At 44.2% G+C, this 27,344-nt stretch overlaps 1 protein-coding gene across 1 annotated transcript in view; it reads right to left on the bottom strand.

Annotated features, from left to right (window-relative positions):
* Positions 1-27,020, bottom strand: part of vps39 (VPS39 subunit of HOPS complex) — a 93,133-nt gene extending 66,113 nt beyond the window's left edge. The window contains exons 1-9 of the mRNA XM_086003749.1: positions 26,903-27,020; positions 24,367-24,550; positions 16,850-16,970; positions 15,069-15,189; positions 8,611-8,740; positions 7,812-7,954; positions 7,159-7,299; positions 900-1,041; positions 216-302 (exon numbers count right to left, since the gene is read on the bottom strand). Coding sequence (XP_085859875.1) covers positions 216-302; positions 900-1,041; positions 7,159-7,299; positions 7,812-7,954; positions 8,611-8,740; positions 15,069-15,189; positions 16,850-16,970; positions 24,367-24,550; positions 26,903-26,962 — 1,129 coding nt within the window. The 5' untranslated portion in view covers positions 26,963-27,020. The remainder of the gene's footprint in view (positions 1-215; positions 303-899; positions 1,042-7,158; positions 7,300-7,811; positions 7,955-8,610; positions 8,741-15,068; positions 15,190-16,849; positions 16,971-24,366; positions 24,551-26,902) is intronic.
* Positions 27,021-27,344: the final 324 nt, after the last annotated feature.

The raw sequence follows: 27,344 nt of genomic DNA, 5'->3' as shown, positions 1-27,344 counted from the left end.
CTGATCCCATTGCTCCCAGAGGCTTTTCCCATCAGTTTTCCCGTTCATCACAGTTCAGTAACATCAAAATTGCTGCTTGGGCTCAGATCAGGTTATTCACCTAGTAGTGATCAACCTTCTTAGTTATTTGCCCAGTGTCTTTACCAACTGGGTTATCAGGGCTGTACATTACAGGGGACGAGCAGTCATATACAAAAATAGTAACTATTACTAACCCAGTCTTTGGAGGTACTGCACAGTTCGCTCATGGCCTTTCAGTGGTGAATTGGCTTTCTTTGCCTGATCTAGCAAGACCTGCAGGGCTGCAATGGAAAGCACAGCAATACCTGAAGAACTCATCATTAAAGAACAAACCAGAGAGTGTTGGACACAGCAACAGTGGGAAATAAAATCACTACACATTACAACAGTTACGAGAGACTAAAAAAATTTATGAGGACAGGCTTGTATTCCCTTGAGTATAGAAGAGCAAGGGGTGATCTAACTGAGGTGTTTAAGATGATTAAAGGATTTGATAGAGTAGATTAAGAGAAACTATTTCCTCTGGTGGGGGAGTTCAGAACAAGGGGGCATAACCTTAAAATTAGAGCCAGGCTGTTCAGGGGTGATGTCAGGAAGCACAGCTTCTCACAAAGGGTAGTGGAAATCTGGAACTCTCTCCCCCGTAAAGCTGCTGAGGTTGAAGGTCAACTGAAAATTTCCAAATCGAGATTAATAGGTATTTGTTAGGCAAGGGTATTAAGGGTTACAGAACCATGGCGGGTACATGGAGTTAAAATGCAGATCAGCCATGATCTAACTGAATGGCAGAACAGGCTCAAGGGGCGGACTAGCCTCTTCCTGTTCCTATGTTCCTATAAAAGGAAATGGAACTACAATGGATAAACAAATGCTGTTACCTTTCTCATGCAGGCCTTTCTTTTCATACAGAATGATCAGCTCGCTGTACTTGTGTGCTTTCTTCAGTACGTGCTCACTCTCCTCAATGTGACAGTGATTGTTCTCCAGCCGTAACAACGGGGCCACGAGCGCCACGTTCGTCTGAAACACAGCAGCCAGCCGAGATCATGAATTATCACCAGCATTCCAGGTTTTTGGGCGGGGGGGGGGGGAAATGAAGAGAACATTGTCTGATTGGCCCCAACCTATTTCTCATCTACATGCTGCCCCACAACATCATCCGAAAACACAATGTCAGGTTCCACATGTACGCTGACGACACCCCGCTCTACCTCACCACTTCTCTTGACCCCTCCACCGCCTCAGATTTGTCACGCTGCTTGTCCGACTGGATAAGTAGAAATTTTCTCCAACTAAATATTGGGAGACCGAAGTCATTGTCTTCGATCCCCGCCACAAACTCCATTCCCTAGCCACCAACTCCAACCCTCTCCCAGGCCACTGACTGAGGCTGAACCAGACCATTCACAACCTTGGCGTCCTATCTGACTCTCAGATGAGCTACCGCCCCCCCATATCCACTCCATCACCAAAACCGCCTACTTTCACCTCCGTAACATCACGTGATTCCGACCCTGCCTCAGCTCATCTGCTGCTGAAGCCCTCATTCATGCCTTTGTTACCTCTAAACTTGAACTGTTCTAATGCTCTCCTGGCCAGCTTCCCATCTTCCACCCTCCATAAACTTCAGCTCATCCAAAATGCTGCTGCCGGGCATTCTAACTTACACAAGGTCCCATTCACCCCTCACTCCAGTGCTTGCTGACCTACATTGGTTCCCGGTCTGGCAATGCCTCGATTTTAAAATTCTCATCCTTGCCCCTCCCTATCTCTAACCTCCTCCAGCCCTACAATCCTCCAAGATCTCTGCGCTCCTCCAAAGCTGGCCTCTTGCACATCCCCGGTTTTCATCACTCCATCATTGGCGGCCAGGCCTTCAGCTGCCTTGGCCCTAAGCTCTGGAATTCCCTCCCTAAACCTCGCCACCTCTCTCTCCTCCATTAAGATGCTCATTAAAATCTACCTCTGACCTATCTCTTTATGCAGCTCAGTGTCAAATTCTGTTTGATAAAGCTAATAAGCACCTTGAGATGTTTTACTACATTAAAGACGCTATATAAATGCAAGTTGTTGTTGTTGATGCACACAGCCGCCAGCAGTGACTGTGTACACACTGCTTTGAACAGTCTTAAATGCATCAGTGACTTGATACTATCCCAGCAATCGTACAGACACTATGAATGTTCCCCCTATGAGATTAAACATCGCATTGGAACATCCTAAGTGTATCAAAGAGCTTCTTTCGTGATGACCCCTGCCAGTGGGTGAAGAGAGAGGTCCTTCAGGTCGAAGATGGCACGCATAGCAATGATTAAATCAGAAATAACTCTCCATACTCCGACATATAAGCTGGGCACGTCAGTCGTACTCTAGGGCACTGTTGATGATTGATCAGCTAGCTTCACTAAGGGCACCTGGGAGAGGTAGATCCGTCAATGGGGACTGGAACCCTTCTACTCGCTGGACAAGCAGCAGGCAGTTCACCAATGCTGTGTGTTGGTCCCTGCCAACCTGTGCCGTAGCCCTCTGGAGCACATGGAGTATGTCTGTTTGGGGATTGTGTATGTACGCCACATTGGGCAAACTGAAACTCGACTTGTGTGGGTTTCTCAGCAGCTTGGTTTGGAGATTCAAGTAGGACGATGGGTTTCCATTTGAATCAAACACCCCAGAGAAACAAAAATAGCTAAAGCTACATCTTAATCATCAATATTAAGCATCAGGTTAATCTCTCGCAAAATCAATTTATGAAGGCTTGAGGAACGATTGCTCTTTTTCCCCCTCACCTCTTGAAGGTGTTGGTTCATGGGCACTCGTATCCTCCAAAAGTACCATTATTCAAGAGTGAGCTGAGACAGTTCGTGTAAGTAGGCTTTCTGGCTGTGGAAGGCATCACAATCCAGCCTAATCCGGTCATCACTTGACACTTATGAACGTTTTGGCAGTGGTCACTGGATAGTGGTCAGGGCAGTTAACCCCCCTAACCCAGGGGTGCTGAGGGAAATTTGAGAGAGCTACAAGTGCCATCCCGCCAGAGATCAGCTTCAGCATAGCCCAGGAATTAAACCAAGAACTTTCTCATCTGTGTGGCTCAGGTGCATGCTGCCTGTACCAACTGAGCCACTGGAGGAAAGGTGTTCAGTTATTAAATAATGCACACCACATACAGGAGGCAGTATCTAAAGTAGGCCTACGTTCACTAACAGGATTATCAGTCACCAAACAGCTCGACATTCTTGCGTTCGTGCATCTTATAAACAGCAGTGGATGGATTACAATCATTGTGTAAAAATCAACAGAACGTTGTGCCTGTTGACCTACATTGGCTCCCAGTTATGCAACACCTCGATTTTAAAATTCTCAGCCTTGTTTTCAAATCCCTCCATGGCCTCGCCCCTTCCTATCTCTGTAATCTCCTCCAGCCCTATAATCCCCCTAGACCTCTGCGCTCTGCCTATTCTGGCCTTTAGAACATCCCCGATTTTAACTGCTCCAGCACTGACGGTCGTGCCTTCAGCTGCCTAGGTCCTAGGCTCTGGAATTCCATCCCTAAATCTTGCCGCCTCTACACTTCTTTTTCCTCCTTTAAGACGCTCCTTAAAACCTACCTCTTCAACCAAGCATTTAGTTATCTGCCCTAACAGCCCCTTATTTGGCTCGGTGTCAATTTTTTTTTTGATAACACTCCTGTGAAGCGCCCGGAGATGTTTTTATTACATTAAGGGCACTATATAAATATGTTGTTGTTGTAGTAAAAACCAACTGAACATCAAGGGATGGATTACAATTATTGTGTAAAAACCAACAGGTCCTGGATAACCACGTGTGCAGGAAGTTGCTCGAGCTCAGGGTTTCTGAGGTTGAAGAGCAGCTGGAGTCACTGCAGGAAATACGGGAGGCTGAGAATTTCCTGGAGCACATGTTCCAGGAGGTGATCATCCTGCAGCTACAGAGAGTTCAGGAGAATAGTAAGCGGGTGGTCATCCGGCAGGGCAGGAAAAGACAGGCAGTGCAGGAATCCTCCGGGAGTGTCGCACTCTCAAACCGGTTTTCAGTGCAGGTGACGACACTTGGGGTGAGTGCAGGCTACAGCATATCCATGGCACTGTGGGAAAATGAGTGCACAGGGGGGCACAGCAAAATGTAGAAATGCAGTGGTCATAGGGGGTGTGATAGGCAGGCAGATAGACAGACCTTTCTGCAACTGCTGACGTGAGTCCCACATGGTGTGCTACCTCCCGGGTGCCAGGGTAAAGGACATCACAGAGTGTGTCGAACATTTTGGGGTGGGGCAGGGAGGGAAGAACAGCAGCTAGAGCTCATGGTCCATGTTGGAACCAATGAAATAGGAAAGAAAATGTTTGAGGTGCTGCAGTGAGAATTTCAGCAGCTAGGAAGGAAATGAAAGACCTCAAAAGGTAATAATCTCTGGATTACTCCCAGTGGCATGCACCAGTGAGTATAGGAATAGTAGGATAAGACAGGTTAACGCGTGGCTGGAGAAATGGTGCAGAAGGGAAGACTGCAGATTCCTGGGGCCAGTAGGGACCTGTTCAAGGTGGACAGGTTGCACCTCAACAGAGCTGTCCACATGGGAAGGTTAACTAGTGCTGTGGGGGAGAGTTTAAACTAATGTGGCAGGGGGATGGGCACCATTAGAGAGGAGAAACAAGGTGCATAGAGAACTTGGAGGGACAAACAGCACCAGAGTAAAGAATAGTTCAGAAATAGGAGGGGGCAAATGTGAGGCAGTCTAAGATGGGTTTGGAATGCATGTGTGTAAATGCACGTAGCATGTTAAGTAAGGTTGGTGAGCTGCAGGCACAAGTTGCTAAATGGGACTATGATGTAGTAGCAATGAGAGAGACCTGGCTCAAAGAAGGGGAGGGCTGGGAACTTAATATACCTGTCTAGAAGATATTCAGGAAAGATAGGGAAGGAAAAAAAGGAGGGGGGTTGATTAAAGAAACTGTTTTGGCACTGGAGAGGGATGATATAGTTGAGGAGTCAAAGACAGAATCTATTTGGCTAGAATTAAGGAATAGAGGAGCTATTACGCTACTGGGTTTATAATATAGGCCACCAAATAGTGGGAAGGAGATAGAGGAGCAAATTTGAAAGGAAAATTACATAAAAAGATGCAAGAACTGCAGAGTAGTGATAATGGGGGACTTCAATTATCCTAATATAAACTGGGATAGTAACAGTGTAACGGGCAAAGAGGGGGAAGAATTCCTGAAATGTGCACAAGAGAGCTTTCTTGATCAGTGTGTTTCCAGCCTAACAAGGAAGGAAGCAGTGCTGGATCTAGTTCTGGATCATGAAGTGGGGCAAGAGGAGCATGTTTCAGTGGGAGAGCATTTGGGGAACAGTGATCATATCATCAGGTTTCAAATAGTTATGGAAAAGGGCAAGGAACAATCAAGCGTAAAAATAGTTAACTGGAGGAGGGCTAACTTCAGTGAGTTGAAAAGGGATCTGGCCCAGGTGGATTGGAATCATAAATTAGTAGGCAAAACAGTAATTGAACAACAGCAGATAACTGAACAATGGGAGGCCTTCAAAGAGGAGATGGTTCAGGTAGACACATTCCCATGAGGGGCAAAGGAAAGGAATCCAAAGCTAGAACTCCCTTGGTGAATAAAGATACAGGTTAAAATGAGAGAGAAAAAAAGAGGCTTATGACAATTGTACGGTTCATAATACAGGAGAGAACCAAGCTAAATATAGAAAGTACAGGGGAGATCTAAAAAAGGGAATAAAAGGGGCAAAGAGAGTATGAGAATAGGTTATTAACCAACATAAAAGGTAACCAAAAGACTTTTATAAATAGTAAAGGGTCATCAAAAGGAGGGTGGGCCGATATTGTGACCAAAAAGGAGATCGTCTTGTGGAGGCAGGAAGTATGGCTGAGGTACTAAATGAGTACTTTGCATCTGTCTTCACTAAAGAGAATGCTGCCAATGCAGCAGTGAAGGAGGAGGCAGGAGCAATATTGGTTAGCATAAAACCAGATAAAGGAGGTACTTCAAAGATTAGCAGTCCTCAAAGTAGAAAAGTCACCCGGTCCGGATGGGATGCATCCTAGATTACTGAGGAAAGTAAGCGTGGAAATTGCAGAGGCTCTTCCAATCCTCCTTGGATATGGGGGTGGTGCCACAGGACTGGCGGATTGCAAATATTTTGCCCCTGTTTAAAAAAGAGGGATAAACCCAACAACTGCAGGCCAGTCAGTCTAACGTCAGTGGTGCAGCAACTTTTAGAGACCATAATCCAGGACAAAATTAATTGGCATTTGGAAAAGTATAGGGTAATAGATGAAAGTAAGCACAGATTTGTTAAAGACTAATTGTGTTTGACTAACTAGACTGAGTTCTATGATGAAGTAACAAAGACGGTTGATGAGGGTAGTGCAGTTGATGTGTATATGGACTTTTAAAAGGCATTTGACAAAGTACCACATAATAGACTTGTTAGCAAACTTAAAGCTCGTGGGATTAAAGGGACAGTGTCAGCATGGATACAAAATTGGCTAAGGGACAGAAAGCAGAGAGCAGTGGTGAACTGTTGCTTTTCAGACTGGAAGGAGTTATACAAATGTACTCCAGGGGTCAGTATTATGACCACTGCTCTTTTTGATATATATTGATGACCTGGACTTGGGTATACAGTAACATCTTTGTGGGTAAATGCACCATACATAGTCACCGCTGTCTGATTATTCCATTGGTGACATCTCAGTGGATACATGCACTATACGATGTGGTACCAAGCTACACAGACCAGAAGACTGCAGGCTCAAATCTTAGTCTTTGCTGAATTAGCTGATCTCAGGCAGGGTAGCAGTTGGGACAATACAGTTGGCAGAGACCATGGCACAGAGAGGGGATAAATCCTGTTCCTGATGACCTTTCCTAGACTTCAGATGTTGCCCATGAATGTCTTGCTCAGACCCATTGTTTAGATTCAACCATGAAGAATGGGCATGAGGGCAAGTATCAAAAGGTGGGCAGCCTCACACAGAACCATACTCATTCCAAGTCAGGACATTCAGAAGAGTGAAGAAAATGTAACATTCATTTCTATCTTTGAAGTTGAGCCCACTGTCCTACTGAACCACAACACTGTCCTACTCACGTGAAGGTAACACTTCAGTAATGTTGTGTCGATGATCTGGAGCAATTTTTTCTTTGACTTGATGGTTGGGGTTCCTTCCATAAGGGGTGACGTGGTAGAGGGATCTGAATCATGCAGTTGTTTTACCAAATGGGCTCGTTTCTTGGAGGAATGGCAAGAATAATAAAAATGTCAATGAAGGTTTATGCTATCACCAAAATTTTGGCTTTAAACCCACTGTGTACCTTACCTTACTGCCACATCACTACATGTGTCATTCTACAAGTCCCAGTGCACGTTCATCCACATTAGATAGTCTACAAGTCTTCTCACAGGTGGATACAAACCACCTCAAATTTAACTGTGTTCACCCACATCAGGTAGTATACCAATCCTTCCGCCCATCTCCAAACCCTGGTGCATTCACTCATGTCATTGTTGTACAAACCACAGTGCCCAATGCATTCACTCATGCCAAGCAGTCTATTGTTCCAGGTTCATTTACTCATGTTAGATACTGAACAAGCCCTCCAGCTCCTCCCCAGGATGCATTCAAATCAGACAGACCATGAGCCCCCAGGTGCATTCATTTATGTTAAGTTATGTACAAGCCCTGTACCCGCTTCCCAGTTGTATTGAAATCAGGTAGGTTACGATCCCCCAAGTGTGTTTACCTGTGTCAAGTAGTCTATGAGTGCTAAATGTGCTTTCTCTAACTCTGCAGTTGATAGTGTGGGAAGAGGATTTGGGTACTGAAGTTGTTTCCTGTAATCAGCCGGCAACAGGTCTGGGTACAGTCCAATCACATGGGTGGGATCTGAGAAATCAAACAAAATAAAATTAATAAAGATAACACAGTGAATTTAATTCAGCTCCACTTGAAAACGTAAGAACATAAGAATTAGGAGCAGTAGGCCATGCTGCCCCTCGAGCCTACTCCGCCATTCAATATCATGGCTGATCTTCAACCTCAAATCCACTTTCCCGTCAAAACAAAGACTGTCCAATAACTTCAGCGGAGATCAATAGTTTCAGAATTGTCCAAATTGCTTCTCACTGCTCCTGTACCCCTTAAAAAGTGAACATTTGAAATCCAAATCTTTCTCACACCCTTCAGTTTATAGATAGTGTCCCTCTGAACTGCCCTCTCATTTCTCGCGAGCAGCAAATTCACATATTACACCCTCCCTTGCATTCTCTCATGTTGAAATCAAGACTCATGATACAGTTTCCAACTAACTCACCGCTTCGCAGGACCTCAAAACTACAACATTGTCTTACTTCTCTCTCTCTCCTTCATCGCATCAACATTTAAAACAAGCTTGGCATCACCTAATCACCAGTTCATGATTCTAGGAGGGGAAGCAAGAATTCTAAGTAATAGGTTCAACTTATCATCTGCTCTTCTCAACCTCGGTGCACTGTGGGCCTTGGTTCATCAACCATTTAAAAAACAGAGAGCCACGTTCTTACCTGTGCCAAGCTTAGCAAAAACCTGCATGGAGTCGTCGAAGCGTTTTTGGCAGAACAGATTGAAAGCAAACAGGTTCTGAATGTGGTGAATCTGCTGCCATTTATCGCTGTCTGAATCATCCTTCATTTTCTGAAACACAAACAGCAACTCTTTAGAGAAATACTCAAGGATGGGTGGGCTGTCACCATTAGCAAATGTCACAGGACACCCAGCACCCAAACAAGAATCAATCCACTTACTGGATTTTGGAAACAACTAAATGCTGCACCCGGCCTTCCTTGTTCACGTCTCATGAACTCCAACTTATCCAGAATGTGCGGCCAGGATCCTACTCTGCATGGCTTGTCTATCAAAGGACATCTATCATAATTAGCTTCCCACCAAATGTTACAGGGAGTAAAATATACAGGGGGAGACAGCAAAGAGTATTGCTGCAATCTGAAGAGTGCTCCACAATTCCGTGGTTGCGGAAAACAGCGTCTGCTGCATTTTCATTCCCCAAACTATCTGCCTCATTGTAACTGAACTCTTCCTAATCATCAGGCATTTCACACTTTGCACACTTCATTTGCAGGTGTAGTGTGAGGTGTGAGTTACAGGTGTAGTGTGAGGTGTGAGTTACAGGTGTAGTGTGAGTTACAGGTGTAGTGTGAGGTGTAAGTTACAGGTGTAGTGTGAGGTGTAAGTTACAGGTGTAGTGTGAGGTGTAAGTTACAGGTGTAGTGTGAGGTGTAAGTTACAGGTGCAGTGTGAGGTGTAAGTTACAGGTGCAGTGTGAGGTGAGAGTTACAGGTGTAGTGTAAGTTACAGGTGTAGTGTGAGGTGTAAGTTACGGGTGCAGTGTGAGGTGTAAGTTACAGGTGTAGCGTGAGGTGCAAGTTACAGGTGTAGCGTAAGGTGTAAGTTACAGGTGTAGCGTCAGGTGTAAGTTACAGGTGTAGCGTGAGGTGTGAGTTACAGGTGTAGCGTCAGGTGTAAGTTACAGGTGTAGCGTGAGGTGTGAGTTACAGGTGTAGCGTGAGGTGTGAGTTACAGGTGTAGCGTGAGGTGTGAGTTACAGGTGTAGCGAGAGGTGTAAGTTACAGGTGTAGTGTGAGGTGTGAGTTACAGGTGTAGTGTGAGGTGTAAGTTACAGGTGTAGTGTGAGGTGTAAGTTACAGGTGTAGTGTGAGGTGTAAGTTACAGGTGTAGTGTGAGGTATAAGTTACAGGTGTAGTGTGAGGTGTAAGTTACAGGTGTAGTGTGAGGTGCAAGTTACAGGTGTAGTGTGAGGTGCAAGTTACAGGTGTAGTGTGAGGTGCAAGTTACAGGTGTAGTGTGAGGTGTAAGTTACAGGTGTAGTGTGAGGTGTAAGTTACAGGTGTAGTGTGAGGTGTAAGTTACAGGTGTAGTGTGAGGTGTGAGTTACAGGTGCAGTGTGAGGTGTAAGTTACAGGTGTAGTGTGAGGTGTGAGTTACAGGTGTAGCGTGAGGTGTGAGTTACAGGTGTAGCGAGAGGTGTAAGTTACAGGTGCAATGTGAGGTGTGAGTTACAGGTGCAGTGTGAGGTGTAAGTTACAGGTGTAGTGTGAGGTGCAAGTTACAGGTGTAGTGTGAGGTGTAAGTTACAGGTGTAGTGTGAGGTGTAAGTTACAGGTGTAGTGTGAGGTGTAAGTTACAGGTGTAGTGTGAGGTGCAAGTTACAGGTGTAGTGTGAGGTGTAAGTTACAGGTGTAGTGTGAGGTGTAAGTTGCAGGTGTAGTGGGAGGTGCAAATTCTTCAAGGATTATGTACCCCACTGGCTGAGCTCCAAAACCAGCACGCTTTGCAGAAACTCATGTCCAGTTTATCAGATAAGTCTGCAAGGTATAAAATGCAAGGGGATCAACAATCTGCAGCTCCTTGGGGAACAGAAGATGGCACCAGCTCAGATCATTCATATCCCAATCAGATATTATTTACTGCTACCTAAAATTGATTTACCTTATCCAGGTAGGTGAATATTCATGTCAGCACTAGTTGCCAAGTGGTAGCATAGTCGCTACATTACTGAACTAGAGAACATGAGTTCAAATCTCACCATGGCAGTTTGATCATTTGAATTCAGTTTTTTTTTTAAAAATGAGAAGTGACATGTAGGATTGTTGCAAAAAAGCTAACTGGCTCACTAATATCCTTTAACCTGCCGTCTTTAACTGATCTGGCCTATACACAACTCCAGTCCCACTCCAACATGGTTGATTCTTAACTGCTCTCTGAAGTGGCCTGCAAGCCACTCAGTTCTATCAAACCGCTACAAAGAATAAGAATAAAACTGCATGGCCAACAGCCTGATGTAGGCATGATTCTGTGAGTATGACTATCAGCCAATGTCTAAGGCCCTGCATCACCATCCCAGAGTATGTCCCACCGGCAGGACAGAGCCACCAGAGGTAGGGGCACAGTGGTATACAGTCAGGTGGGAGTGGCCCACGGAGTTTTCAACATTAACTCTGAACCCCATGAAATCGCATAGCTTCAGGTCAAACATGGACAAGGAAACCTCCTGCTGATTACCACCTCCCTCAGCTGATGGATCAGTACGCCATGTTGAATACCACTTGGAGGAAGCATTGAGGATATCAGGGGCACAGAATGTACTGGATCACTAAGGGTGGCTTGGTCGTACCACCACTGACCGAGTCCCGACATAGCTGCCAGACTGGGCTTGCGGCTGGTGGTGAGACAACAAACATGAGGGAATAATCTACTTCACCTCGTCCTCACCAACCTCTCACAGATGCATTGGTAGGAGTTACCACCGCATAGTCCTTGTGGAGACCAAGTCCTGTCTTCACACTCCCTCTCATGTCATGTGGCACTACTACCATGCTAAGTGGAATAGATTAAAAACAGATTTAGAAGCTCAAAACTGGGCATCCACGAGGTGCTGTGGGCCATCAGCAGCAGCAGAATTGTAAACCGCCAGTCTGTAACCTCATGGCCCAGCATATCCCTCACTCTTCAATCACCATCAAGCCAGATGACCAATCCTGGTTCAACAAAGAGTGTAGAAGAGAGCATGCCAGGAGCAGCAGCAGGCATACCTGAAAATGAGGTAGCAACCAGTGAAACTACAACACAGGACTACAAGCATGCTGAACAGCGGAAGCAGCATGTAGACAGAGCTAAGCGATTCCACAACCAATGGATGTCAAAGCTCTGCAGTCCTACCACATCCAGCCATGAATGGTGGTGGACAATTAAGCAATTAATGGAAAGAGAAAGCTCCATGAAAATCCCCATCCTCAATAATGGTAGAGCTCAGCATGCGAGTGCAAAAGACAAGGCTGAAGTGTTCACAACCTTCAGCCAGAAGTGCCGAGTGGATGATCCTTCTTCATCCCCCTCCCAAGGTCCCCACCATCGCAGACACCATTCGTACTACATAGGAATGCATAGGATATACGGCACAGAAGCAGGCCATTCGGCCAATCCAGTCCATGCCGGTTGGTCTTTATGCTCCACTCGAGCCTCCTCCCACCTCTCCTCATCTAACTCCATCAGCATAACCCTCTATTCCTTTCTCCTTCATATGTTTATCTAGCCTCCCCTTAAATGCATCTATACTATTCGCTTCAACCACTCCATGTGGTAGCGAGTTCCACATTCTCACCACTCTTTTGGTAAAGAAGTTTCTTCTGAATTCCCTATTGGATTTCTTGGTGACTATCATACAGCACAGAAAAGGCCTTTCGGCCCATCATGCCTGTGCCGGCTCTGTGTAAGAGCTATCCAATTAGTCCCACTCCCCTGCTCTATCCCTTGCAAAGTCTTCATTTTCAAGTATATATTCAATTCACTTTTGAAAGTTACTATTGAATCTGTTTCCACCACCCTTTCAGTCAGTGCAGTCCAGATCATAAAAACTCAGTGTAAAAAAAATATTTTCATCATTTCCCCTCTGCTTCTTTTGCCAATTATCTTCAATCTGTGTTCTCTGGTTACCGACCCTCCTGCCAGTGGAAACAGTGTCTTTTCTACTTTGACAGAAAAATAGAAAGACTACTACTTCAACTCTGTTTTCAAACAGCACAGTCTCATGTCATCACATTAGTTTCAGCAGGCTGCAGAAGTTAGCCATACAATTTGCCTGAGAATGTCTTTTCAATATTGCATATCCCCAATTGTTCTGAATTACTTAAAGAAGCTTTAGGTACCAGTTTACAGGTACAGACTGTTTTCTTCAGAAACTATAATGGATGGACAATCAGAGGATCAGAAATTAAAGCACAGGTGGTCATCATTTGGCCCATTGTCTGTGATGATGTTAACTCTTCCAATGGAACTACCCAACACTAATCCCATTGCCTTGCCCATTATGACCTTTCCTTTTCAAATATTAACTAATTTTCTTTTATATAGTGTTATATCCTCTGCCTCAACAGCCACTTGTGATAACGTGTTCCATGTTCAAATAACCCCCAGTCGGGGGGAAAAAATTGTTCTAACTTCCTCAAGTCTTGCAGTAATAATTCTGTCGATGGCCCAGTTACTGATTAATCAACCACAAAAACAATCTTTCACTATTTACCATCTCAAAAAGTTTAATAAATTTGAAAACCTCCAAAAGATCCTTTAATCTTCTCTGGAAATACTTTGCAGATCAGGCCAAAGCCTCCTTGGATATGTGGATATGCAGCGGTGCCAGAAGAGTGAAGGGTTGCAAATGTTACACCCCTGTTCAAAAAGGGGAGAGGGTTAAACCCGGTAGCTACAGGCCAATCAGCCTAACATCAATGGTGGAGAAACTTTAAGAATCAATAATCCAGGACAAAATTAATTGGCATTTAGAAAAGTACGGGCTAATAAATAACCTTTTGTCATCGACCTGAAACATTGGCCCAGAAATTCGGGTCGGGGGCTTCCCACGGGTGCATGCCCCCAACCTGCACTTACCTAGCGCGCCGGCCGTTGTGCTGTGGGCCCATGTGGGATTCCGATCCTGGGCCTCCTCCAACTGCCAGCGCGCAGTGCTTGCATATCCCAGAGGCGCAATTAGTTCGAAGCGTCCCCTGGGATCACGTGGGCCATGGAGAGCCAATGGTAGCAGGGAATCTGTATTCATAGATTTGACAGGAAGACCTGTCAAAACTATGAATACAATTCAGCCCCAAAACACACTAAAACGTCAATTAAATTTTTCTTTTTTAAATCAAAAATAACTATAAATTACATAAAATAACTATTTTAAACAATAATTTAAATTTTTGAAAAAATTAATTACAGTTTCTAACGGGGCTAAAAATAAACTTACCTTTCTTTAAAGTATTTAAAAATAATAAACCTGTGGGAAAAATGTTTTAATTTTACTTAATTCACCACTTACCTTGTTAAAAGCAGGCCTTGCGACTGCTTTTCAAAAGTGTAACTGCTAGAGACTTACCCTCCCGGAGAAAGCTGCAAAAAAAACGGAAGTTCCAGGCGCACGCGTTCGGCCTTCCTTTAAGGGAATCGGAAGTTCCGGTTTCCCACGCGTGCGCAGTGCATGCACGAAACCGGCACTTTCGTTGGGCCCAGCACGTACTCACCCGTGGGGACCCGAAGTTCTGGCCCATCAACTCTGTTTCTCTCTCCACAGATGTTGCCTGACCTGCTGAGTATTTCCAGCATTTTCTGTTTTTGTCTCAGATTTCTAGCATCCACAGTATTTTGCTTTTGCTTTAATCTTCTCTGTTGCAATGAAAACATTTTTGAGCCTTGCTACATAGTATAACTGCTCATTCCTGGTATCATTCTAGTGCATCTTGGCTCTAAAAATATTTTACCACCATGGGGGTGTCCAGAATTGCAGGCAATACTCTAACTGTAGCTTAATCAACATTTTCATTTGATTATTTTTCATTTCAATATCATTTGTTTTCTTTTGTATTAAATACCCCATGTATAAAACCCAAAATCAAATTTGCCTACTTTTCCACTTGCACTCCCCCTTTGAAGATCTCGGTTATCTGCATCCCTAGATCTCTGTTCTTCCATTCTATTAAAAAATATTCCTTTCACTTACTTTTCCCCAAAATGTACCACTTCATATTCCTCTGCATTTGCCACCTATCTGCCCAATCTGCTGCTTGTCCATGTCCTCCTGGAATGTGCATTAATTCACTTTTTAAAACATTTTTTAGAATATAAAAAGTTGCTGCCAGCGACAATAAAACACAATCTTCCTTACACAAGTGCCCAGTGAAAACAGTGTGCAGAATAATCTAGTATATATTTCATATCTCTCAACATCATAAGGAGCACATTACTTTTTAACCCAAAGATCCTGCCCCATCATTTGATTCGATAGGTAAAAGACTGCAGTCATGGGTCATACCACAGTCAAGATCATTCCACCCTCCCACCTCAGGGAGCCACACATATAGTTATTGACAGGTTTTGGGGGGGGTAGTTTAAAGACATGCAATAGCTAAAGGTGCATATTATAAATACTTACAGCAAGCTGCAATGCCAATTCAAACTGCTTGTCTTGAAGAAGCTGTCGGATCTGAGTTGCAATTGAAACAGGTACCAGTCGCCACACAAAGTGATTGCTGGCCACGTAGACAATGTTAGGCCTGGGAAGAGGAAGAGAAGGAAAGAGATGAACACTTACATTCTATCATTCATTATAATTGCCCAGCTAGCTGGTTTAATCAAACTATTGCAGATACAACTTGTTTGATCATGAAATTAAAATATTTCCGTCAGAAATTCAAGTCTTCTTGGGAAGGATCAGATTGGGTGGAAGCAGCTTGCTACTTGCATGCTTCTAGTGCATATCTGCTCATTGCCTTGGCATTCCTCATCCTTCATCCAAGGAAAAAACTGCAGCATCTCAATGGAGCCAATAGAGGTAGAAACAGACATCCACACCAGCGATTCTCTTTTATTGGTAAGATAATGCAGACTTTATGGCTGAGGGGAAAAGGATGACAGAAAATAAGCAGAGTGTGAAGAGAAAGGGGGATCTGAAACTGCCTGGTATATTGTGGAAACAGAGGGATGTTATCAGTGTGGAAACAGGAAGTAGAAGGTGCACTCAATTACAAATCTGTACAAGTGTGAGGTGATACACTGGTTTAAAAAAACAGTATCGGAAGTAGGCTTCGTGTTTTGCAGAGGGATTTGGTACAGGTTCAAAGAACATAAAATGTTGATAAAACTGTAAAAAAAAAAAAAAAAAAAAATGCTCATGGAATTCTAGGTTATATCACAAGAGGTAAAGAATATAAAAGCCAAGTGATAATAATGAGCCCCTATAATACCGGAATAAGTTCTCAGTTAGAGTAGTGTGTGCAGTATTGGGCTCCACAAAATAGGAAGGATATTGAGGCCTTATTAAGACTGCCATCTGCAGTGCATATCTGATGATTTCAGCTACACAAACATGCAGCCTACAGGCAATGGTAACATATTGGGTACAATGTTCGCTTTAGTATATTTTGTCTGTGCATTCAAGCCCCAGTGCCATATGACAGTGGCTACAAGAGCAGGCCAGAGGCTGGGAATTCTGCGGCGAGTGTCTCACCTCCTGACTCCCCAAAGCCTTTCCACCATCTACAAGGCACAAGTCAGGAGTGTGATGGAATACTCTCCACTTGCCTGGATGAGTGCAGCTCCAACAACACTCAAGAAGCTCGACACCATTCAGGATAAAGCAGCCCGCTTGATTGGCACTCCATCCACCACCTTCAACATTCACTGCCTCCACCACCGGCGCACTGTGGCTGCAGTGTGTACCATCTACAAGATGCACTGCAGCAACTCGCCAAAGCTCCTTCAACAGCACCTTCCAAACCCGCGACCTCTACCACTTAGAAGGACAAGGGCAGCAGACGCATGGGAGCATCACCACCTACGAGTTCCCCTCCAAGCCACACACCATCCTGACTTGGACCTGTATCGCCGATCCTTCACTGTTGCTGGGCCAAAATCCTGGAACTCCCTTCCTAACAGCATTGTGGGTGTACCTACACCATATGGACTGCAGCGGTTCAAGAAGGCGGCTCACCACCATCTTCTCAAGGGCAATTAGGGATGGGCACTAAATGCAGGCCTAGCCAGCGACGCCCACATCCCATCAATGAATAAAAAATAAATAAAATAAAAAATCTTCCAGCTGCGTAGTGCTTTAGTTCCCAGCTGAGTGAAGTGGCCCGCCCTGGAAGGATTCGCTTCCCGCTGATGGCCCTTTCTGTTGTGCAATAGAATGGTGAAAGAGGCGTGCTTACTTACCCTCCTGATGTGATAAACCGGGGCCTTTGCAGCTCCACACTCTGTACAAGCAGGCGTGGCTCGAAGGTACGAATCTCCACATATCGCGGCAGCACCGCTATGATATAAGGGGACTGATGCTCTATTGGAGACAATAAAATAAAATGGATACAACTGCACAGAAACAACAACTTTTTCTAAGCATTCTTTTTCAGTCGCTGTGGGAAGGGCACATTGTGCTTTGTGGTTCTAGATTACCGCCCCCACCCCACCACCCCCTAACTCCAGCAAGTTCTCTTAAAGCAAATCACTGACCTAACAGCAGGATCAAGATCAATTCCCAGACTATGCTGATTTACCTGATTGCAGCCAGAGCATTTGTGGTGCTACATTTAGCCTCAGTGGCCATGGTATGGCAGATTGGGAGGGGATAAAACCACCCAGTGAGCCGTGCTGGAAAGGCACACGTGGAAATCTGGTCAGTATAGGATCAGGCTCAGCTGTGATGTCATCATAGTAGAACAGCATGCATGGTACACAATGCCCGTGGAAGAATATCTAAGCAAGGAAGGCAGGAAAAGTAAAAAAAAAAAAAAATAGGAGGTGGTGAGAGAAGCTAATCATACTATTTCCCCATACTGAGATGGCAGGTGTGCAACCAACCTCACTGAATTCTTTGAAGAGGTAACAGAGCGAGTAGACAAGGGTAATGCAGTAGATGTAATATATCTAGATTTCCAAAAGGCCTTCGATAAGGTACCACATAATAGACTAATAAATAAGGTCAGAGTATGGGGAATCAGGGGACAAGTAGCAGAATGGGTCGCTGGCTGGCTGTATGACAGAAAGCAGAGAATAGGGGTAAAGGGTAGCTATTCAGAGTGGTAGAAGGTGGGAAGTGGGGTCCCACAAGGATCAGTGCTGGGTCCACTGTTCACAATTTATATTATCGATTTAGACTTTGGAATCAAAAATAATGTCTAAATTTGCAGATAACACCAAATTTTGGGTGGGAGGGGGGAGATAGTCAATACCAAGGAGGACTGCAACAAATACAAGATGATATTAATAAACTTGCAGAATGGGCACATAATTGACAAATGAATTTCAACACAGATAAGTGTGAGGTATTACATTTTGGCAAGGTAAATAAGGAGGTCACATATTACTTGAAAAATAGCAATCTAAATGGGGTAAAAGAGCAGAGTACAAATACACAAATTACTAAAAGTAGCGATGCAGGCTAATAAGGCCATAAAAAAGCAAACCAAGTACTAGGGTTTATTTCTAGAGGGATAGAATTGAGAAGTAGGGAAGTTATACTAAACTTGTATCGAACTTTGGTTAGACCAGACTTGGAGTACTGTGCTCAGTTCCGGTCACCATATCATAAAACGGATATAGAGGCACTGGTGAGGGTGCAAAAAAGATTTACAAGGATGATACCAGAAATGCGAAGTTATCTTCACTGTGGGGTTTCTGTGATTTCTGTGAGGAAAGGATGAACAGGTTGGGTCTCTGTTCTCTTGAAAACAGAAGGCTGAGGGGTGACCTAATAGAGGTCTTTAAAATTATTAAAGGTTTTGATAGAGTAGACACAGAGTGTGTTTCCACTTGTGGGGAAGAGTAAAACTAGAGGTGATCAATCACCTCTTCACCCACGACTGTGTGGCTGGTAATGGTTCCAACACCATCATCAAGTTTGCAGATGACACCACGGTAGTAGGCCAGATCACCAACAACGATGAGTCAGCCTACAGGGAGGAGGTCCAGCATCTCGTGAAGTGGTGCGCCGACAACAACCTGGCCCTTAACACCAAGAAAACAAAGGAAATAATCATGGACTTCAGGAAGTCCAAAGGCGGAAGTCACACCCCCATCCACATCAATGGGGCGGAGGTGGAAAGGGTGGCCAGCTTTAAGTTCCTCGGAGTCCACATCACGGAAGACCTCTCCTGGTCCCTCAACACCTCCTCTCTGGTGAAGAAGGCCCAGCAGCGCCTATATTTCTTGAGGAGGCTGAAGGGATGTAATCTGTCACCCCTGATCCTCTCTAACTTCTACCGCTGCACTACAGAGAGCATCCTGACAAACTGTATCACGGTATGGTATGGCAGCTGTAGCTCCCATGACCGGAAAGCCCTGCAGCGGGTAGTCAAAACTGCCCAACGCATTACCAGCACCCGGCTACCGACCATAGAACATATATATCAGAAACGCTGCCTACGGAGGGCACGGTCCATCATCAAAGACCCTACCCACCCCAGCCACAGTCTGTTCGCCCTCCTACCATCTGGAAGACGCTAAAGATGCATTCGCACCCGTACGACCAGATTTAGGAACAGCTTCTTTCCCAGGGCTGTCATCCTACTGAACTCCACAAATAAACACTAAAGCCTGCACATCTGCCGATGCACTTTATTATGGTCATATTTAAGCTAATCACAGAAACACAGAATCACAGAAACCCCGCAGTGCAGATAGAGGCCATTTCGGCCCATCGAGCCTGCACCAACACATATCCCACCCGATCCCCGTAACCCCTACACCAACACATATCCCACCCTATCCCCATAACCCCACGTATTTAATCCCCCTAACACTAAGGGTCAATTTATCATAGCCAATCAACCTAACTCGCACATCTTTGGACTGTGGGAGGAAACCGGAGCACCCGGAGGAAACCCACGCAAACACGGGGAGAATGTGCAAACTCCACACAGACAGTCGCCCAAGGCCGGATTCGAACCCGGGTCCCTGGCGCTGTGAGGCAACAGTGCTAACCACTATGCCACCGTGCTGCCCTTCATAATTTGTACATAATATATATGTACAAATGTATGTTGAAATGTTTAAGTGTCCTAATCCAAATTGTACACTCTCGGGAGCCGCAAGCCTACATTTCGTTGTACTGCACTTGTGCACTAACAATGACAATAAAAGTTGATTTGATTTGATTGATTTGATAAGATAGTCACCAAGAAATCAAATAGGGAATGCAGAAGGAACTTCTTTACCCAGCGAGTGGTGAGAATGTGGAACTCGTTACCACAGGGAGTACCTGAGGCGAATGATATAGATGCATTTAAGGGGAAGCTAGATAAGCATATGAGGGAAAAGGGAATTGAGGGTTATGCTGATAGAGCTAGATGAGGAAGGATGGGAGGAGGCTAGAGTGGAGCATAAACGCTGGCATAGACTGGTTGGGCTGAATGGCCTGTTTCTGTGCTATATATTATATGTAATTCTAGGTAATCACCAGGTCTAGGTCAACGTGACTCTGAAGCCAGACACCAGGGAATGTGCAAGAGCATCCGGGGCCAAATCAAAGAGCACCTGGAATTGAAGGCAATCTATTAACATGGGTAGGGAATTGGTTAGGAGACAGAGTAGGGATAATGAGTATGCTCTCAAATTAGCAGGATGTGACTAGTGGTGTTCCTCAGGGATCTGTACTGGGGTCTCAGCTTTTCATTATATTTATCAATGAGTTAAGGTGAAGGAATATAGAGCCATATATCCAAGTTTATTGACGACACCAAGTTATGTAGCACAGGGGGGCACGGTGGCATAGTGGTTAGCACTGTTGCCTCACAGCGCCAGGGACCCGGGTTCAAATCTGGCCTCGGGCGACTGTCTGTGTGGAGTTTGCACATTCTCCCTGTGTCTGCGTGGGTTTCCTCTGGGTGCTCCGGTTTCCTCCCACAGTCCAAAGATGTGCAGGTTAGGTTGATTTGGCTATGATAAATTGACCCTTAGTGTTAGGGGATTAAATACGTGGGGTTACGGGGATAGGGTGGGATATGTGTCGGTGCAGGCTCGATGGGCCGAAATGGCCTCTATCTGCACTGTAGATTCTGTGAATATGTAGCCCTTGTGGGGAAATCTAGAACGCGGGGGCACAGTTTTAGAATAAAGGGTCGCCCTTTTAGAACTGAGATGAGGAGGAATTTCTTCTCAGAGGGTCGTAAATCTGTGGAATTCTCTGCCCCAGAGAGCTGTGGAGGCTGGGTCATTAAATACATTTAAGGTGGAGATAGACAGATTTTTGCAAGATAAAAGAGTGAAGGGTTATGGGGAGCGGGCAGGGAAGTGGCTCTGAGCCCAAGATCAGCCATGATCTTATTGAATGGTGGAGCAGGATCGAGGGGCCAAGTGGCCAATCCTGCTCCTATTTCTTATGTTCTTATTTTCTAATAAAGTTTAGATGGGAGCAGAAAGTTGTAATGGGGCATTGATAGATTAAGCGAGTGGGCAAAACTGTGGCAGATGGAGTTCAATGTGGGGAAGTGTGAGGTCAACAACTTTGGACCCAAGAAAGATAGATCAGAGTATTTTCTAAATGGTGAGAAGTGAGAAACTGTGGAGGAGCAGAGAGATTTAGGAGTCCAGGTACAGAAATTGCTAAAAGCTAATGGACAGGTACAGAAGATAATTAAAAAGACTAATGGTATGTTGGCCTTTATCTCACGGGGTCTGGAATATAAAGGGGTGGAAGTTATGTTACAGCTGTAGAGAGCTCTGGTTAGACCCCCATTTGGAGTACTACGTTCCGATCTGGACACCAAACCTCAAGGAGGAATACTGGCCTTGGAGGGGATGCATTGCAGATTCACCAGAATTATACCGGGGTTAAATTATGAGGACAGGTTGCACAGGCTAGGCTTGTATTCCCTTGAGTGTAGAGATTAAGCGGTGATCTAACTGATATGTTTACGATAATTAAAGGAGTTGATAGGGTAGATAGAGAAAAACTATTTCCTCCGGTGGGGGAGTCCAGAACAAAGGGGCATAACCTTAACATTAGAGCCAGGCAGTTCAGAGGCGAGTATAAAAATCTCAGAATGATACAACACAGAAGGCGGCCTGTGCAGGATCTTGACAAGAGCTGTCCAATTAGTCCCACTCGCCTGCTCGTTGCCCATAGTCCTGCAATTTGCTCCTTTCAAGTATATATCCAATTCCCTTCTGAAAGTTATTAGTGAATCTGCTTCCACCACCCTTTCAGGCAGTGCATTTCAGATCATAACTCACTGGAGAAAAAAATGTTTCCTCAGGTCACCTCTGGTTCTTTTGCCAATTACCTTAGTTCTGTGTCCTCTGGTTCCCGACCCTTCTGCCGGTTTCTCCTTATTTTCTCTCTAAAAACTCTTCATGATTTTGAACACTTCTATCAAATATCCCCTTAACCTTCTCCACTCGAAGGAGAACTACCCCAGTTTCTCTAGGCTCGCCATATAACTGAAGTCCTTCAACCATGGTACCATTCTAGTAAATCTCTTCTGCACCCTCTCCAAGGCCTCGGCATCCTTCCTAAAGTTGGTGCCCAGAATTAGCCTCCTTATTCCGCCTACAAAAATCAATCACTTCACACTTTTCCTACCAAAGTTATCCACTTCGGTAGAAAAAACAAAAAAGCAGAATATTTTTTGAATGGTGAGAGACTGGGAAATGTTTGCACTCAGGAGTCTGGGTGTCCTTGTACATGAATCACAGAAAGTTAACATGCAGGTACAAGCAATTAAGAGAGCAAATGGTATGTTAGCTTTTGTTACAAAGGGATTAGAGTATAAGGGTAAAGTCGTCTTACTACAATTATACAGGGCAGTGGGGAGGCCACACCTGGAGTACTGTGTATAGTTCTGGTCTCCTTACCTGAGGAAAGGCATACTTGCCTTAGAGGGAGTGCAGCCAAGGTTCACTAGACTGATTCCTGGGATGAAGGGATTGCCCTATGAGGAGAGATTGAATAGACTAGGCCTATATGCCTTAGAGTTTAGAAGAATGAGGTGTGATCTAATTGAAACATATAACATTATTAAGGGGCTTGACAGGGCTAATGCTGGGAAAATGTTTCCCCTGGCTGGGGAATCTAGAACACGGGGTCACAGTCACAGAATAAGGGGTAGGCCATTTAGGACTGAGATGAGGAGAAATTTATTAACTCAAAGGGTTGTGAATCTTTGGCATTCTCTACCCCAGAGAGCTGTGGATGCTCAGTCATTGAGTATATTGAAGACAGAGGTCGATAAAATTTTGGGAACAAAGGGAATTAAGGGACATGGGGTTAGTGCGGGTAGGTGGAGTTGAGGTAATCAGCCATAATCTTGTTGAATGGCAGAGCAGGTTTGAAGGGCCGAATGGCCTACTCCAGCTCCCATTTCGTATGTTCTTATCTGTGTTAAATTTCATCCGTCATGTGTCTGCCCATTTCACCAGTCTATGTCCTCCGTGTCATCTGCAAACTTTGAAATTATGCTGTGTATACCCAAGTCCAGGTCATTAATATACATCAAAAAGAGCAGTGGTCCCAACACTGACCCCTAGGGGGACACTCTTCCCTCTAGTCTGAAAAACAACTGTTCACCACTATTCCCTGGTTTCTGTCCCTTAGCCAATTTCATATCCACACAAGCACTGACCCTTTAATCAACCACACTGCCCACATCAATCTTCTCCATTACTTCATCAGAATGTCAGGAAGCACCTCTTCACACAAAGGGTGGTGGTAATCTGGAACTCTTTCCCCTCCCAACCCCCACCGCCAAAAAGATGTTGAGGCAAGGTCCATTGAAAATTTCAAAACTGAGCGATAGATTTTTGTTAAGCAAGAGTATTCAGGATTACGGAGCCATGGTGGTAGTTGGAGTTAAGATACATTTCAGCCATGATCCAAATGAATGTCGGAACAGACTTGCGCTGAATGGCCTACTCGTGTTTCTATGTTCCAAACTGACTTTGCTACTCTCGCTGTGGGGAAATGCTTTTGCCTTACATTCTGCATTAGTCTCCGATAATGTTGCTGAAATTAGGAATTCAGCCTGTGTTGCAGAGGAGAGAATCATTGTAGCTATAGACTTGCATTCGATAACCTTGTGGCACAGTGTGCTACAATGCCAAGATGTTGTTCCATCCCACATCCAGCATAATTTAAACAAGGGCAATTAACAGGTTCTTTACTAAAAGGGAGATAACTGATGGGTAAGTATCATCAATAATAAGTGCTTGACTACCATCACTGTGTGTCTGATTTATTTAAAAATAAATTCTACTTGATCAAAACATTTACAGTGCTTCCTGCAGAACTAAGCAGACATACTTGGACTGAAGTGTGATTCTTTGGCAAAACTTGTATTCACTGCCACTGCATTTGACTGGCTTCATTTCCATCTCCCAACCCAAAGTATCCATTATGTGTTTACACAGCAGGTGAAAAAAGTTAGAAAATAAAAACAAGATTTTTTTGTGGGGGTGGAGACTCATTTGGCCATATTTATTTATACCAATCTAAAGAAAAGCAACACAATTTATTAATACTTTTGCCAGTTGTAAGTTATTCAAGTTCTCCTCGAGGTATAAATCAATTGCTATACAGTTTTCTCTGACTGGGCTCTATCCATCAGTCAACATCCTTACAGCTTTGTAGCCCTGAGTATTAAGTAATAACATGCAAGTACCCTGCAAATCATTTACAGGGACCCTATGGAAAAATCTAAAGGAATCAAGAATTTTGAACAATCTATTTAAAGTTTACATACCCATAGCGAGAGGGATATCCGTCCAGTTCAGGGCACATTTCTGAGTGCAGACTCCATCCTTGTTCAGAACCACCGTTAAGTCATCTTGCCCGACAGCAACCTTTTGGTCCTCCAAGGGAGTCACGAGGGGCTCTAGTTGCTTCCCAGTTGGGAAAAGCTCTTTTATTGAGCCTTTTCCATCCAACTGTTTAGTAAGAAGAAAAGGTTATTTGTGTACAAGTTATTGATTCAAAATCAATTCAACCCACAACAATGCAATCTCAGCCTGTAAAGAGACAGTTTTTATGTACACTTGGATTTATTTAACAAATTCCTAATCCATACCACTATAGAGACTGGCAAGATTTGTTTTTACAATCACATTCTTCCATGTGCCTTGTTCCCAATTGCTACCTGTGATTATAAAAACATCTTTTCAAACAACGAGATTACAGTGATGTGGGGAAATAGCTATCAGGAATTGAGGCAATTCCCCACAGGGCACCAAGCCCATCCACCTTCTTGACTGGAATAACCCAAGATGAAGATGGGAAATGTCACCAGTCTCAGATAAACTATGCTGCCTCTCACCAACTCTCAGTCAGCAGGTTTGAAATGACTTGACCATGTTCTGCCAGCAGGAGATGTGTTCCTGTGTGGCCACACTATCCCAGCTATCTTTTTTCCATCTGAGGGAGGATCTCTCCAGTGTCATTGTTCTATAATTTGCAGCATGCTAATGATCTGCTGATGGCAATACTTCTGAGAATGTCTTTTATTGGGCATGAAGAATTTAAGTATTGCCCCAAGATGACTACACTCAGGCCCGTGCCAATAAACAATCAAGTACTATTCTACCTCCCTCCCACCCTTCCAGGAGTCTGTAACCTCACATTAGAAAGACAATACAGGAAACTTTGTGATATCCGGCACCGACGGGACCGAGCTGTTGCCGTCCCATCAAAACTGCCGGACAAACCAGCGCTAATGTTAAAACATACGGAAGCTTTTGAGCTCCGTATCTAGCAACAAACCCTGTTGCTTAGCAACAGCTTCTAAACAGTCGGCCGTAGCTTGCAAGCGTCTCTGTAGCTAAGCAACAGCTTTAGCTAGACCTTGCAGAGCCTGACTAGTGGAAAAAAAAGCAACGAAAAGAAAAAAAACTTACTGAACCGACTCCTGAATTTTGCCGGTGGCTCGAGCATTCCGGACAGTTAACCTCCGGATAAACCAAAGTTTCCTGCATTCAACATTTTAACCTGCAATGGGCTTGTGTATTTGGACATAAGCACATGATAAATGAGAACTTATAACTCTATACCCCACTTTCAAGCAGAAAGAACTATCGTGGACTATTCATGGCAAGGAGGAATAATTTTAGAAGACTATTATGCCTGGATGAAATGATCTGTTCACTAAGCTTCCCTCTGCTCAGGGGAATTTCATAAACTGAAAATCATCTTCATTTAGAGCTGGTTTTCATTTAGGGCAGCTCTGAACAGGGTGTGAAGAACTGCCCACACCTCCATCGTAGCACAACCACACATCAGTCTCAACCAAGGATTTTTTGTTTAATCTGTCCATAGTAAACTGCCTCTATGGGACCATGACGGATGTTGAAAGTACTGGCACTGAGGGCGAGGTGACTGGGTGGAGAATACCATATCATGTTTACCATTTTAGAAATGGAGATCCAACAAAAATGGGGTGGTGGTGGTGCCTTTTGGGAAATGTTGCATCATATTGTAGGTATTAATAATTATGGGATGGGGAAGGGAGAACAAGTGATATGTGCTTCATTCTGGGAATCATTTTAAGCTACAGCAATGCTGTTGCATTTACCAATGCCTGTTACGTGTATCTATGCTGCTTGGTTTATCCAGTGGGATGGTGCAAATTCAAATGTTGACATTTTTGGTTTTTCCTGGTGAATCGCACTCAGCTAAAACTTGTTAGCAAAGGAGACAAAATAATTTCCTACATTGGGGAATGTCCAGAGTCCAACTGATCAACTACACTTGCATAGTCACCAGAAGCAATAGATTGGTCGACAATCCAGCAAAGCAGATGACTATACCGAATTGGAGATGATTGAAGAATATCAGGAATGTTCAAGAAAGAAATGCAAGGAAGTGAGATCATGCTCCCTAAGTTCTAGGTCTTAATCACATTTTGTTTCACAGTTATAACATTGCTTCACCTTCAAACTGAGCCTTTACATGTTTGTATGTTTTAAATTGAACAAAGACTAAGTGCACAGGTAAATAGTGGCAAGATTCCCAATTTTTGTAATGCTCTACCATCTTTGATTAGCAATTCTATTGTATTCATTCCTTTACCTTTGACCCTCAGAACATTCTAAATATCTTGTTAGGTCATAAATACACAGTGGAATGCACAGATGGCCCTTGTTGTCCATCCTCTGCCATCTGTTTCTGCAGTACCACTGGGCTTTGTATTGCACACCACAGGAAATTCACAATTTGTGGACATACTAGTTTACTACCAAAACTAATTTTTTGCAAACTGCAGTCCTGAAAAGCTTCGACTTACATACCCGGATAAGATAGTAATCCCTCTTAAAGCCCACGCAAATGGAGTTCTCACACCAAGCCATGGATTTGGGAACATCAGGAACACTGAAATCTGCCTGTAACAACAAAGACAGATGTTAATTGATTTAGACTGCTTACTGCAGATACATTCTTCCTCATTCTTTGAATGTACTTCAGCTAATAAAGTAACAAATATAGGGTCAGCATATTGTGGTTCAGCAGACTGGCTCTTAAGTTTAAAAAAAAACTACCATCCTACACTCTCTCCCTTACGTACATCAATCATTTCTTTTGCCAAAAAAGCCATTCACTGTCAAATTAGTTTGCACTATCTGCCTTGCCAAACAGTCTGGTTCATACACCTGTGAACTGTACATCCAAGAAAACAGGCCATTGTAGGAACTGGGGTTCCTAGCCGAAGAATTGAGATCGACTCAGAAAATC

The sequence above is a fragment of the Somniosus microcephalus genome, chromosome 12, assembly GCF_052327205.1.
Source record: "Somniosus microcephalus isolate GS21.2 chromosome 12, FLI_Smic_1.0, whole genome shotgun sequence".
NCBI lineage: Eukaryota > Metazoa > Chordata > Chondrichthyes > Squaliformes > Somniosidae > Somniosus > Somniosus microcephalus.
This window is presented reverse-complemented; position numbering and strand designations above follow the sequence as displayed.